At 34.1% G+C, this 16,110-nt stretch overlaps 1 protein-coding gene and 1 long non-coding RNA gene across 9 annotated transcripts in view; one reads left to right on the forward strand and one right to left on the reverse strand.

Moving 5' to 3' along the window:
- Window positions 1–8,361, forward strand: part of Chpf (Chondroitin polymerizing factor) — a 47,876-nt gene extending 39,515 nt beyond the window's left edge. For all 6 annotated transcript variants that reach the window (XM_068353782.1, XM_068353787.1, XM_068353784.1 and 3 more), the window contains 2 exons: window positions 4,655–4,805; window positions 7,055–8,361. In XM_068353782.1, the coding sequence (XP_068209883.1) occupies window positions 4,655–4,805; window positions 7,055–7,365 (462 nt within the window). In that variant the 3' untranslated portion in view covers window positions 7,366–8,361. The remainder of the gene's footprint in view (window positions 1–4,654; window positions 4,806–7,054) is intronic.
- LOC137623119 (uncharacterized) overlaps window positions 6,260–16,110 on the reverse strand; it is a 54,837-nt gene continuing 44,986 nt past the window's right edge. The window contains exons 3-6 of one of the 3 annotated variants that reach the window (XR_011040558.1): window positions 10,208–10,352; window positions 9,589–9,849; window positions 7,082–7,329; window positions 6,260–6,422 (exon numbers count right to left, since the gene is read on the reverse strand). This is a non-coding gene — a long non-coding RNA (uncharacterized lncRNA). The remainder of the gene's footprint in view (window positions 6,423–7,081; window positions 7,330–9,588; window positions 9,850–10,207; window positions 10,353–16,110) is intronic. The other 2 variants (XR_011040560.1, XR_011040559.1) reach the window with 2 other exon arrangements.

Genomic DNA, 16,110 nt, shown 5'->3' on the forward strand with positions numbered 1-16,110 from the left:
TTCTACAGAATTGTTACTTTCTACCCTTCCTGGACCAGTCTTCCCCATCTCTAGTTCCAAATAAGTTCCTGTTGGAGCATCAGACATCCATGAAAGCCCTAGCCATGCAGGCAGAGTTGGAAGGGATGTTGGAGAATAACACTCTCTCTGATGTTAGAGATGAGTCTCTGGGCTCTTGCTGGTGGAGAAGGTGCTTGAGACCGGTCATCAACCTCTCTCCTTGGGCCAAGTTCGTGTCAAATGAAGTTCAAGATAGAGACTACGGCTTTTGTTGTCTTCCATCAGATAGGGAGATTTTGTGCTTTCGGTAGATCTGAAGGATGTGTACTTTCATGCGCCTATTCACCAGTCCTCTTCAAAGTATCCCCACCTCTCCCTCTACGGTTGGCGTACTTGTACTTCGGATTGTGTATGGCTCCCCAGGTGCTCACTTTAGTAGCTGCTTGGGCTCACTCGCTGGTGATTTATTTTTATGACTGATTGGTCCAGGCATCTTCGGAGAGGCAGTTGCTTCAGGATTTAGATAGTGTTGCATTTTGCCACGATCTGGGGATAGTGGTAAACTCTGAGTGATCTTATCTCATACCCAAGCAGAGGTTAAAGTGTCTGGGTATGCTGATAGAAAACAGCAGCGAGATTCTTTCTTACAGATTCTCACATTAGCAACAGGCTCAATTATGTTAGACTATTTCTGACCAATATGAAAGCTCCTGCTTATCATTGGCAATGCCTTCTCTGTTACCATTCCTTGGAGACACTTTCCTCACAGGTGCCCCCACCAGAAATCTCATCTGTGGTCTCTAAAGGATCTTTCTCTTCCTTGTTCCAATGGGTTAAGACACTCAGGCCGATGTAACCCGGTGGGTGTACGAGAACCTCACCAGCGAGTCCCACTCTACTTTTACCTCCAAACATGAATCAGTTTTGGATGCATCGAAAGAGGGGAGAGGAGCACACAATATCAGGGATGTGGACCAAAGAGAAAAGGCTTCTTCCCATCAACGTCCTTTAGATGCAAGCATTCCATGAATGTTTGAGAAGACACTTTGTAGATGTACGACACCACCACTGTAGTACAAGTATTGCACGAATGTTTGAGAAGAGACTGCTTTGTAGATGAGTGACACCACCACTGTAGTAGCTTATGTCAATATACAAAGAGACTGTCTCGCACCCTCTTTGTGTGCTAGCAAAGCAGATACTCATATGGATACCACTTTTATGCCATATTGTCAACGAGGTACACATTTCAGGCAAGAGAAATGTACTGGTAGACATTGTCACCAAGTACAGGTAAGGGTGGAGTGGTCTCTACATCCTCTAGTATAGGAAAGGCCTCTTACCATGTGGGACTTTCCAAATCCACCAGCTTACCACGCTGCTTAACAGATATAGTGTTCTGCTCCAGACTCACGGGAGTTATTTGAAGTCTCCTTCCAACCGCCTAGGACATGTGCGCCTTTCAGACGTTCAACCTCATTCACCCGGAAATCAATAGTGCTACTTACGCCAGGATTAGTGATAATGCGACCTGGTTGCTCTTCTGGTAGGGGACCTGAGAAAACTCCTGTTCCCCACACTCACGTCAGTTGCACCGGTAGAGGTACCACCATATAGTTGAGGCCTTAGCTCTTCATAGGTGGAGACTACTAGACTAAGTGAAAAAATTTTCACGAGGCACTAAACAGGAGATGTGTCTGTATCTTCAGGGGCTCTCTACCAGGCTTAGCAGGCCATCTTCTGGGATTGGTGGTTTGAGCAGTTATCGGAGATTACATATTTATGTGTCTTCTTTTACTGGGACAAGCCTCTCTTGGACATGGCTATTAAATATGTCTTTCGACTGAAGGGTTTAGACTTCCTGTCTTACTAGAAGCCTATTATGTTTTCAACAGATAAGAGTACGTCCTTCCCGGTAACTATTACTGATGCGCCAACAAGTAACTTTCTTCTTCCTCAATGATGCAGTGAATCGGTTCAAAACTGAACGGGTTACTCAGATGTTCATTCATTTGTGTGCACTGGTGGCAGTTTAGGTCTGACTAAATCTGTCAGTTTGTTGATCTTTTCTTTTTCAGAGAGGGCATTGCAACAGAATAGAGATGAATCTAATGTTGTTGTCGAGATATGGGGAGCGTGATAAACTAGTTGAAGGGCATGCCAAAGCAGAGGTTAAAAAGCACTGGCATACCGATACACAAGGAAGCAGCAAGTTTCCATCAGTCCATCACATCACTAAATTCAGAGCACAATAGTTGCTGTCCATGATCATAATCCCATCTTGGCAATGCCAGTCTTTTCTCGGCCACTCTTCACTGTTGTTATTTCCACACTGCCACCTCCAGAGGTTCTTTCAGTGGTGTTAGTGAAGGATCACTGGTCAGCTTCTAGTTATTCCCCCTTACCCATCCTGTCCCAGTCTTCTTTGGTGGCTGGACTAGAAAAACCTTGCCGAGGGAGTCCAACTTAACTATCAGATATTCAGCTGCTCCAAGAAGGTTGGAGGTGGCACTTACCAATGTTAGATTGAAAACATGGCAGTTTTAGTTTTGATGACCGCTACCACCACAGTAGGCTATGTCAGCAAACAAAGTGGCAGTTTCAGTCTGTGCAAGTAGATGATTCCACTCCCTAAAGCTTACTGCCAGATATATACCAGGCAAGAGTTATGTACTATGGCAGACAGGATTAGTTGCCAGGGACCAAGTTGAACAGTAGGATTGTTGGAGTCCCTAAATATTTGCGTAGCAGAAATGCTTGTAGACTTGCGAGATTCGACTGAATTCAGCCAGCAGGCTGCATGGAAAGCCCCTAACGTTTAGTTCCCAGTTTTAGACTTGTGGGCTGTTTGAGAATGCCTTCCAACACCCATGGGATCACTCTGAGGCCTATGCTTTACTGCTGTTCAACCGATAGTTTTTCATCAGTCAAGGGTTTGGATGACTCTGGAACATCCCAGATGTCTAGATGCGTTAGAACTTCTAGTAGCGTTTCCGAGAGGAGAACCCTCAAGGAAGTGATATAAGGGTAGCGATGGTCTTTTGGTAACATCCCTGCTTTGGGATATCCAGGCTGGGGGTCTGAGTCCTGCTCCAACTCTTTAGTAGCTGCAACCTTACCATCCTTGTGAGCTAAGGATGGGGTAATTGGTTGAGTATGGTGTACCTGCTGAGTCAGCAGGCATTGCCAAGCCCTCCCTGGTCCTAGCTTGGATAGAGGAGTTTAAGGGCTGAGCATATGTATATATGGTCAGTCTCTGACATTGTCCTGCTTGCTAGGGCTCTGTCACTTCTTGGCAACATTTAGAATAGATCTAGTAGTAGTTCTCCCTCTTCCTCCCTTAATAAGGGTGAATATGGTGGAATGAGTACCAAACCTATTACTGGGTCATTATCTGCGTTAATTAATTCAGTACTTATAAGTCTTTTTATCGGGAGAGGAGGACTCCTCCATTAACCATATATTGTACATGCTAGGCGTTATCAGCCTACTCTATGTTGGCCAGATTTATGGCTTGTTGGAGTAATCTCCCTCAGGAGTCTTATTTTATAGGACGAAAGATTTGTACATGCATTGGAACAAAATTTCTAAAAGTAATTTGTATCTTTCCTAGCAATAAAAACGAATAGTCCTTCGTAGTCAAATTTCCCATCATAGCCCCCCCTCAGTCCTGAGCTAAAAGTTCACCTGTTAACTATCTTAAGAAATTGAATGGCTGTTCAAAGCTCCACCTATGATATTACCCCCTATTTTAAAAGACTGGTGTACAAAGCTAAGAAAAATACAATTTACTAATAGTTTTTATTTATATTTGAAAGCTACATATTAATATAAGGCACAATATTTAACATCCATGAAATTTATAGCAAAGGATTTAAGTGATGAAAGATTTTAAATGCTATTGAAAATCAGTCAAAGGTTAAGATTATTGACAAATAATAAATATTAGCATAACAGAGCAGTCTCAATTATCTTTTGGTGAGGTGTGTGATCTGGGTAACTATCCATCAGCATGATGCACAGACAAGGTAATTTGTAGACTGCTTTAAATATGAACCTGTTGAAAAAAGGGTACTATTAAATTTTCATAACAGGAAAATACAGTACCAGAATACCAAGCACAATAGAAAAAATAAAATACGGAAGTTATTGGATTGCATTTAGTGCAGAAATGGTGTTGAAAATTTAAAAATTATATACTTTGCAAATAACAATAATTTAATCTACACTTTATACATAACCAAATATGTTACACTTTAGCATTCTAAAACAGCGCACTGCATATAAAATACTGAATAAAGTACAGTACAGCAAATTTAGTAATCAAAATAATTCTATCTAAAGTCATAAATCTTAGGAATACATTATACAGTACATGATAGGGTTCTGTACATAAAATAATTATAACCTAATTTAATGAAATAGTAAAATAGAGCTAGTAGTTTTCAGCAGTAGCTTATCTCACTTTTTCTCACAGCGATTAGGAATTTCATAATGTTTAAACTGAATTATATGTAAAGACCACCAAAAAGGTGTAATATTTTTGGCCAATCTATTGATGAAACATCTTAGTATTTTTGTAAAAATTTTTAAGCTGTGGATTCACTGTTTATTGTAAAGCTTAAATTTGCTCAAGATTAATAATCTTTTTCAGGTCTTCTCCCCCGTTCCTTTCACTCAATACCATCCAAGTACGGTGGACGAGAAATTATCGTATCAGAAACTTGAGGTCAGCAGAACAGTTGGCCATTTTGATAGATACAACTTGGATCACTTAAGCTTCTATGCTGGGGATTATATTGCAGGTAATAAGAAAACAATTGATATAATTGACTATTCTTTATGCCCTCTTAATAATAGTGTTTATCAATTTTGAAATCACTACCCGTTCCTACGCCTCGGTGGTAGACATGCCTACTCTCTTACAGTCTTCATAGCCTCCTAATGCCATTGAGAAAGTTGGTCAGTAAATGTTTCCCAAGGGAACTTTTATTGTTTTCACAGTTTTAACATGACAAATGCCATTGCTCACTGTAATAAGAGGAAGGTTCAAGAGATTATGTCTGGTTAAGAAGGTACTATCCTTGCAGTTATTAATATCTCATTCAAATTTCTTTCATTGAGTAAGGGAGAACAGGAATTTCTGTAAAGTCAGGCCCCACTTTGTCAAGAATAAGGGACACTGTAGTATGCCAGATAGAAGAGATGCCTAATTTCAGTGTAGTATGCCAGATAGAAGAGATGCCTAATTTCAGTGTAGTATGCCAGATAGAAGAGATGCCTAATTTCAGTGTAGTATGCCAGATAGAAGAGATGCCTAATTTCAGTGTAGTATGCCAGATAGAAGCGATGCCTAATTTCAGTCTATGGTTGATTTATTAATTCAAGTGTGCTTATAAACCCCTCTAAGAACAGTAAAAGTCTGAAGGAGAAAAAGTCTCTGGTAAAAATACGAAAACATTTTGATTTCCTCACATCTACTGTCCAAGTTTAGGGCCAAAAATAACTTCCTTTAGTTACTATCCCAAACATTTAAGAGATACCTAAAAAGGTTTATAGGATAACAGAGGAACTCTTTGCCTTGGACGAGAGGTTTTCAGCTCGGAAAAGGATACAAACATTTGGGGTTCAGTAAGGTACAGTAACTTTTCCTGTTGAGTGTAGTCTACTACTAGTAGTGTCTAAAACATAACCAGCATTCATAAACTCAGATGCTAAAGGGTATTGTACATAGCAGCTAACTGAAGAAGTTCCTGTCTTTGCTATGCATTACATGCATAGGTTGGGGTGTGGCCAAGGGGGTACTGTAATTGGTCTCTTGATTTCAGTATTTAGATATGCTTTGGCAATGTTTAATTACTACTCTACTAAACACTAAATAGTGTGTTTAGGGATTTGCTTACTTAACACCAAATAGTAGGTTAAGGGATTTTCTAATATTCTCTGTACACATTTTAGTTTTAGTACTCTGTACACTCTTAAGTTTCAGTTCAGAAGAGGGCATTTATTGTATAGAAGCGTAAAGGCATTGTCTAAAGTTGTCCTCAATCCCAGAGGGTACTGGAACACTCAAGAATCAAAGAAAGATCCACACTCATTATCTTAAGAGATAACCCTTATGAGTGTGGTAGGCAAATGAACTTAAGATTGTCAAAATAAAATTTTTTATATGAATATTTAATACTTACCTTACTTCATTAGTTTCCTCCCTATGTTCATGTACAGCCGTTTAAAACAAGCTTCCACGCAGTCTTATTTACTCTTCTCGGATGTGGAAGATTGAACACAGTAATTCCTATGTTTATGGGACTCCTGTTTAGTTTACAGTCTTGCGTGGTTGGTTAGAGTTATAGAAAGCCATCGTATTGATGGCGAGGGCTGTATAAATTTTACCATCCATTTAAGGTTCTTTGTGTTACTACCTGTCAATTAAAAGTCTTGGTTAAGTACTGTAGTTTAGAGATTGAATAAAAAATATTAAGTTTTCTTATGCTGTACTAAACTACAGTAAGTTACTAGTTTATGAAATTGGTTTAGTGATAATACCTATAACAATAAAATCTCTATGTACAGTATGAAATAATTGTACTCCATTAAGTTATGATAAGTATAATAGAGCACTGAAATACAGATAAGTATAATAGAGCACTGAAATACATAAATTTTATGGTTTATCAAAAATCCCAATTTATACACTGGTCACTAAGTTTATTTAATCAAAAAGCTTAAATTCCTAAATTATGCCTGAATTCGGTGGAATTCGGGTAAAATAAGTTTGCATCAGTTCTGTATTTAAAATCAATATTTCTCAAAAGAGCTGGAGGCACCAAATATTAATCCTGTATTGAGAAAATACCATGCAAAATAGAAAATTTAAATTTCCATTAGCCAAGAGATGTTTAGTCAATGTTTTAAGGGGCAATATTTTTGAAAGACAAAAAGTACTGTACTGCACTTAATTGATAAAGACTTCTGCAGTGTAGGTCTGAATAAACAAAGATTTAGGCAAACATTTACTCATTCAGCTTTTGTTTTTTATTTTTTAACTTTCAAGCAAGAAAAGCTGCAGCAGAAACCATACCACATGTTAGAGTAGAAGGAGACTTGAAGTTAGACCGCCCAGAGGAGCACGAATTTAACATCTACGGCCTTTTTTTGCGAGCATCAAACTTGCATGTCTTGAGGGCTGCCGAACCAAGCTTGAAGCTGGAATATCAGAATATCGACTGCAGAAATACCAAGAAACTTCAAAGTGAACAACAGCATGCTTCCTGTTTAATGCAGCAAGGAACATCAATAGGTCTTAGGTCTCAGCTCAGCAAATTGATTCTGAAATATTTACAAGGGGAGAAAGAACAGGGATAAGTATAATTTCTCTTTCTGCATTATTTTCATATAACACACTATTCTGTATTTATACCTTTGAAAATAAAACTTACTCTGAAGAACTTAGTGTATGTATAAATTGCAGTTCAAGGTATGTTTAATATGTGGCATAATAAATATGTCCCTGATCACAGACTAAAGTTGCAAGAAATAGGATTTATGCTACATATTGTTAACGTTTTGTTACATGTCAACTTTTAACTTTAAATTAAATTCTCAATTAGATCTTAAATGTTTTTAAGAGTAACAGCCACATTAATTAATCAATGTAATGTATACTGTGTATAATGGACCATTACTGCTCCATTAAATATTTTTATATATTTATAAGCTCATGTTTGCCATATACAGAGCTTCCAGGTCAACTGGTATACCTATAGTGAAAAATGGTATTGTTGTAGACTAGTCTAATTTTACTACAACTTTGCCAATTGTAATTTAAACTGCCATGTTTTGTAAAAGAAACATTTATTGCATATCTTTGGTGTTAGAAGCCCCCCCCCCTTTTTTTTTTAAGATTAAATACCTAGATAAACAAATTTTATAGACCCAAAAGTGAAGGAAAGATTTTAAGCACTTCAACAATTAAGCGAAACTTTTGGTGTACATTTCGACAAAACCACGAAGACCGTAAATTCTTCCCATTTGAATACTCGTACAAAATCAGCCTAGCAATAAGAAAGTTTCATTGTATATTTTGCTACCCAAGTGATTTAGTTTTAAGCTAATGCTGAAGCCTACCCGAGTCTTCCTTTTAGCAAATGGTTGTAGGTTAATGCAGAGTTTTGAGGCTTTACACATACCATAGTAGTCATTGATGTTTGCCATAATAGAAAGTGCCTATATTTTATATTTTACTATATAGTATTTACTAATAAAGAACCCACATCATGTTTGTGTATTTTTCTCCTAAATATTCATTGTTTTTGGTATTTTGGTTTTAATGCTAAAGATTAAACTTCCTAATGAAAACTTTGCTCCTTTTTTATGACAATGAAATAAGTTTTTGCTTCTCTGTATTGAATTAAATCTTTTCTTGGTGCTATAATGGTACTACATACAGGTATTAGATAACCAGGTTTTTTTTCCAAAACTGGTCTACTTTCCAATTTACTTCCTTTTGAAAAATATTGTGCAACATTAATAATAATGGAGCTTTATTATTATTTCCCTGAATACAAAAAGTATTCTGAAAACTAACTTCTCTCCTGAAATTCTTACAAGTTTGTACTTCATTGCAGAAAATTATAAACCCTAAACTTAAAACTAGAATTCTTAAAAACCTTGTCTGCCTAATGAACAGATTATCTGTTCAGGCCTGAAATAATTCCTAAATTAAAGGGAATCTAATATTTGGAGAGTAGAGATAGGTAGAGGAAATTTATAATATTTAAGGCAAGTTCTGCCAACAAAAGAATGATGTTCAGGTCCGAAACAATTCCTGAATTAAAGGCAATCCAATATTGGGAGAGTACAGATGGGTAGAGGAATTTCATAATATTTAAGGTAAGTTCCGCCAACAAAAGAAAGATTCGATAAATAAGGTAAATCATCTTGCCAAAATACATTAAATCTATTTTTCAGGTTTATTTATTTTTTTAGGAGGATGGCAGTTTCATAGACATGTATACTGTACTGTATTGAATTTTATATAAAAATAGAACAATAGGGACCAGCACTGGTGTGGAATGCAATCCAATAAAGTGATAAGTGGTGCACACCTGCAATTTCATCATAAGGTAAATTTTAAACCAACATTTTTTAAAAGAAATAGGGACAGGTATTGTGGGGCTGGGGATCTCCCAAATAGCCAGTGCCCTTCAATTTGTGTACTATAAAAATGACTAAAGGCACCAAGCACATGGGCCAATTTTCAGTAGACTCTGGCTGTCAGAGTTTCTTGGCAAAGTTAAGTCATTTAGTTCTATGAATACCTCACACAAGGCAATTTTTACTCTTGCACTAGCATCCACTGACAATTGGCCCGTGTTGGCAATTAGAGTACTCTAATATTACAGACTGTACTACATTCATTCTAAATTTCCAATTACCGTAGTTAAAATAAAAATTGACCTGGAAAACCAGCAGTCAAACCAGCAATCAAAATACAGTATTGAAAAGAACATCCTGCACTTCATCTAATGTTGCATGATTTTTTAAAAGAAATTAGAAAGACTACCAATTTGAAAAACTATATAATACCAGTATAACCACCATGGAAAAGTTAGTTTCAATGCAGAACACCAAAAACTTTTTTTTTTTTTTGTCAAATACGCAGAGTAGATTTCAGCACAGCAGTTACCAAACATTCTAAATGAAGTCCACGTCTAGACTTGCTGAAAAGCTCCACATTTGTTTGATGGCCATCACTGCATTTATCCTTCTGTCCTGCTATTTAACTAGCAGGTATGAAAAAGTCTGAACCGTTGACTAGACCATTAATATGGGAGAATTAACCTGGGCCTGTTGAGAGGAAGAATAATCAGTAACAGTGATAGATTTATTAAAAATATATTTAAATTTAAAATTACAAGGGCCACAAAATGCAAAAAATAAGGAAAAATTAAGCACAAAATACAAAATATAAGGAAAAATTAAGCAAAGACTAAAATTGCTTTTGTTTTCTGTACAGCAAACAATTCAGAATAAGGAAATAGTTTTTCCAATAGTTTTATTAAAATACAGTTCCATGTAGACAAACTAGCATTCATTCATATCATGATTCCCACATCGTTTGCTTATAAATTATCTAGTTACAATAAAATGGGTCTGGCTAAATGTTAATAGAATTTACACAGGCACAATAAATCAAATGCTTTACCTTTGTTCTTGCTTTCTTCCATTTTGTTGTCCACCCTCTAACTTTCACTTCACTCCAAAACTGTAGTCTTGCCCCAGTCTTAGATGGGCGCTGAATGGCCTCCATAGACCCAGAGCCAGGATTAATATCAAATCCAACCCATGCTCTGAAATACATTCGAGTAATAAATTAAAAAGCAAAACTAAAAATGCTATTATATAAAGTTTAAAGAGCAAATGCCCTAACTGTAAATATAAGACTAATTTCTCTGCCAAAGTAGAACAAAGCAAAATTTACCCTTCCTATTAGAGATTCATTTATAGCTTTTTTCCCTGCGAGGTTCTACGAGAAAATAGTTTGCTAGCCGGACTACAGTCTACAAGATTTCTGGGTCATAAGGTTTTCAATCTTCTTCACAGAATTTTGACAAAGTGCTGCTTATCTCTTTAATCACTTTTTAAAAATTTATATTTTTAGGAGCTTTTAAAAGTTTTACAAATTATAGTATACTGCTGTACTTTCTCCACCCATTTTAATATGATGTCTCAAATTGCATTCGGGCCTTTGATGTAAAACATCAAATATCTAGCATGTTTTATGCCAATGCCCACAAACATTTTTTCCTTTACAAGAGGAAAATAAATTTGTGTATTTGCAGCTCAAGACCAGCGTTTCTTCAAGACATTAAGCAAGGCATGATCAGTTACAGGAACTAGTTCCAAGCCAAGTATAGTACAAAATCATGGGGCTACTTAAGCTATAAAATATTCCAAGCTTAGTGTAAAGTGGTCTTTGGCAAAGGAACACTATTGAATTCTAATCAACTTAAATCATAAAAATAAAATAAAAGTTATCATGCTTTATAATTATGCAATTTCAAACATTGTAAAATTATTTTAAAGTTGCAGAATGAGCAAGTAACCAAACAATTTAAGTGCTCATGTTGTCTTTTTTTGAGTTTCAAAAATAAATATTGTACTTGGTAACAAGAGATATAAGTAGTGGCTCCCATTCATAATATTAACCAATTCCCTGGCAACAATCTTATCACTTATTTGAGCACATATACACTCTAGAGTTTCGAAAATAGAACAGTTGAGTAAACAAAAGTCCTATCTAAATTATACTTAATTCTAGCAGCTTTCAAGTTGGAGATTTTTAATTCTCAGGCTTTTATTGTAACTATAACCTATACAGTTCTTTGAATGTTTTATCTCTGGATAATAGATAAGTTTAAATAAGACTATCTGGTTTAATAACTTGACCCAACTGCCGTGGGTCTTCCGTGGTTTACTTTTTTTCTTTTTTTTTTTGTTTTTTTTCTTTTACGATGAATAATAGAAGTTTCAGACCTTCAGCTATTCTGGTTTTAAGTATTCCATTGTGTGTAAGTAAAACTTTTCTCATTCGTGAATGTATGAAAATTAGTCACAACAGTAAGAAGCATCACATGCTTTCAAGTACCAGTTGACTAAAATGCTAGCATTAAAACTTAGGTAAAAGCCCCCTTATAATTCTTAACAAATAATTACCAACATTTTCTCCACTACACAAACTAAACTATCTAATAAATAAATTCTTTTAATACCCCATTGCGAGGCAAGTTGGTTTTATGCCAAAAATTACTATAAAATTGGGACAGCAATCTTATAAATTTACCCCCACTAGGTTTTAATTATTTTTCTTGATGCCGGGTCTAAATATCAGAAACATAATTAGACTAAACTCTCCCACATTCTTGCACACTAGTAGTCATGTGGTACAATCCCCACGATAAATTTAATTAGAATCCATGTTATCTATACGAGATGGTAGCCTATTTTTTAATAGAATCCATGTTATCTATACGAGATGGTAGCCTATTTTTTAATAGAATCCATGTTATCTATACGAGATGGTAGCCTATTTTTTAATAGAATCCATGTTATCTATACGAGATAGTAGCCTATTTTCTTTAATAGAATCCATGTTATCTATACGAGATAGTAGCCTATTTTTTTTAATAGAATCCATGTTATCTATACGAGATAGTAGCCTATTTTTTTAATAGAATCCATGTTATCTATACGAGATAGTAGCCCATTTTCTAATAGAATCCATGTTATCTATACGAGATAGTAGCCTATTTTTTTTTAATATAATCCATGTTATCTATACGAGATGGTAGCCTATTTTTTTTTTAATAGAATCCATGTTATCTATACGAGATAGTAGCCTATTTTTTTAATAGAATCCATGTTATCTATACGAGATAGTAGCCTATTTTTTTTTAATAGAATCCATGTTATCTATACGAGATAGTAGCCTATTTTTTTTTTAATAGAATCCATGTTATCTATAAGAGATAGTAGCCTATTTTTTTAATAGAATCCATGTTATCTATACGAGATAGTAGCCTATTTTTTTAATAGAATCCATGTTATCTATACGAGATAGTAGCCCATTTTCTAATAGAATCCATGTTATCTATACGAGATAGTAGCCCATTTTCTAATAGAATCCATGTTATCTATACGAGATAGTAGCCTATTTTTTTTTTAATAGAATCCATGTTATCTATACGAGATAGTAGCCTATTTTTTTTTTAATAGAATCCATGTTATCTATACGAGATAGTAGCCTATTTTTTTTTTAATAGAATCCATGTTATCTATACGAGATAGTAGCCTATTTTTTTTTTTAATAGAATCCATGTTATCTATATGAGATAGTAGCCTATTTTTTTTAATAGAATCCATGTTATCTATACGAGATAGTAGCCTATTTTTTTTAATAGAATCCATGTTATCTATACGAGATAGTAGCCTATTTTTTTTAATAGAATCCATGTTATCTATACGAGATAGTAGCCTATTTTTTTTTTAATAGAATCCATGTTATCTATAAGAGATAGTAGCCTATTTTTTTTAATAGAATCCATGTTATCTATACGAGATAGTAGCCTATTTTTTTTAATAGAATCCATGTTATCTATACGAGATAGTAGCCTATTTTTTTTTTAATAGAATCCATGTTATCTATAAGAGATAGTAGCCTATTTTTTTTAATAGAATCCATGTTATCTATACGAGATAGTAGCCTATTTTTTTTTTAATAGAATCCATGTTATCTATAAGAGATAGTAGCCTATTTTTTTTAATAGAATCCATGTTATCTATACGAGATAGTAGCCTATTTTTTTTAATAGAATCCATGTTATCTATACGAGATAGTAGCCTATTTTTTTTTTAATAGAATCCATGTTATCTATAAGAGATAGTAGCCTATTTTTTTTTAATAGAATCCATGTTATCTATACGAGATAGTAGCCTATTTTTTTTTTAATAGAATCCATGTTATCTATAAGAGATAGTAGCCTATTTTTTTTAATAGAATCCATGTTATCTATACGAGATAGTAGCCTATTTTTTTTTTAATAGAATCCATGTTATCTATAAGAGATAGTAGCCTATTTTTTTTAATAGAATCCATGTTATCTATACGAGATAGTAGCCTATTTTTTTTTTAATAGAATCCATGTTATCTATAAGAGATAGTAGCCTATTTTTTTTAATAGAATCCATGTTATCTATACGAGATAGTAGCCTATTTTTTTTTAATAGAATCCATGTTATCTATAAGAGATAGTAGCCTATTTTTTTTTAATAGAATCCATGTTATCTATACGAGATAGTAGCCTATTTTTTTTTTAATAGAATCCATGTTATCTATAAGAGATAGTAGCCTATTTTTTTTAATAGAATCCATGTTATCTATACGAGATAGTAGCCTATTTTTTTTTTAATAGAATCCATGTTATCTATAAGAGATAGTAGCCTATTTTTTTTAATAGAATCCATGTTATCTATACGAGATAGTAGCCTATTTTTTTTTTAATAGAATCCATGTTATCTATAAGAGATAGTAGCCTATTTTTTTTAATAGAATCCATGTTATCTATACGAGATAGTAGCCTATTTTTTTTAATAGAATCCATGTTATCTATACGAGATAGTAGCCTATTTTTTTTTTAATAGAATCCATGTTATCTATAAGAGATAGTAGCCTATTTTTTTTTAATAGAATCCATGTTATCTATAAGAGATAGTAGCCTATTTTTTTTTAATAGAATCCATGTTATCTATAAGAGATAGTAGCCTATTTTTTTTTTAATAGAATCCATGTTATCTATAAGAGATAGTAGCCTATTTTTTTTAATAGAATCCATGTTATCTATAAGAGATAGTAGCCTATTTTTTTTTAATAGAATCCATGTTATCTATACGAGATAGTAGCCTATTTTTTTTTAATAGAATCCATGTTATCTATACGAGATAGTAGCCTATTTTTTTTAATAGAATCCATGTTATCTATACGAGATAGTAGCCTATTTTTTTTTTAATAGAATCCATGTTATCTATAAGAGATAGTAGCCTATTTTTTTAATAGAATCCATGTTATCTATACGAGATAGTAGCCTATTTTTTAATAGAATCCATGTTATCTATACGAGATAGTACCCTATTTTTTATTTCTTCATTAACAAACTTGGGGAAAAGTTAATTTACAGAGCAACTAATTTCTTATCAAATTCACATAGGAAGAACCTTACGGCAACACTATTTTTAGAGGGTTTATATTGTTGAATTAATAATAATAAAAAAAAATGAATTTACAAAAAAAAAAAGCTTTGATAGACAAACTTTAAATTTCCTAAACAAAGACAAGACTATATTACATTTAAGAATTTCAAACCAAATTCACTACAGATTTTGATATCAATTCAACTGAATTACATTGGTCAAAGTCTCAAGTCGGGTGAACATTTAAATTCAGTTGCAAGTATAATTTTGTAAAGTGTAGATTGGGACTAAGGGAGACTTAGTCATCATTTAGAAACTACCCATAAGGTAGAGTAAGTTTTGTAGTACAGACTACAGTACCACTAATATTAATACGATACCCACAATCCCCAGTTTTCCCAATGTTTAGTGTAATACGGTCTACCTTTACAAACCTTTTAAGGGAGACTTTCCAAACAAGAGGTTTGGTAATCTCCAAATCTACTTTACTACCAAACCTCTTTAGGTCGGAGTTATTAGTCTCTGTAATGTAGGAGACTAAAATTATGTTTTTATGGATTATCAAATTCTTTTAATAGGGATCTTTGAAATTTGGTCCATATGAAGAGTCCCTCTGCCCAGAGGTGCAACTGGGAGACTCAAACCTCAATAAAGTAATGCAAAGTTAAACCCGAGTGGTTGCATAGCAAAATTAGGAAACAGATGTATAGTTTGAGGTCTAGTTGAAGTTATGGTGGGAGTAGCCAAGGACGGCAAGGATTTTAAGAACCCCCCCTCCCCCCCATCCTTTAGGAGAAGTGCTAAACTACTGGGTTTGTTCTCCCTAAATAACTGCTTTGATAAACAAGGCTGAGGAAATCTTAATACCTTCATTATACACTGTCTGTATTCATAATGCACTATGATTATTTCATGAACTAAAGAAAAAAAAATATAGTCACCATCACTAGGTCAACGATTATATTCAGGTTTAAAAATGAGTGATAAACCGTACTTAATGAATTAATCCTAATTCATTGTCCACTCTCTACAGTATTAAGTGCACATCACTTAAACTTAAGTAAATAATTCTGAGAAATTATTTCTAAAAGTCTTATTCAGTCTTTCAAATGTATAGGGGGAACATCAATAAGAAAATTCTTGAATACGCTAAGACATTTCAGCGTGATGACAGCTAAAATCTTGATATTTTAAAGAATATGATTATGCATCTATAGAAAATGGGTTCTTTAGTGTCACAGGAAACTTATATTTTAGCAGTAACTAAATCAAATAGTAAAGTGTCTTAACGACAGGACAATCTTAAAACACTTTGTAGTAAAATTTTATATGTTCGCATGAAACCAAAACGCTATTCTAGAA

The sequence above is a fragment of the Palaemon carinicauda genome, chromosome 30, assembly GCF_036898095.1.
Source record: "Palaemon carinicauda isolate YSFRI2023 chromosome 30, ASM3689809v2, whole genome shotgun sequence".
Lineage (NCBI taxonomy): Eukaryota > Metazoa > Arthropoda > Malacostraca > Decapoda > Palaemonidae > Palaemon > Palaemon carinicauda.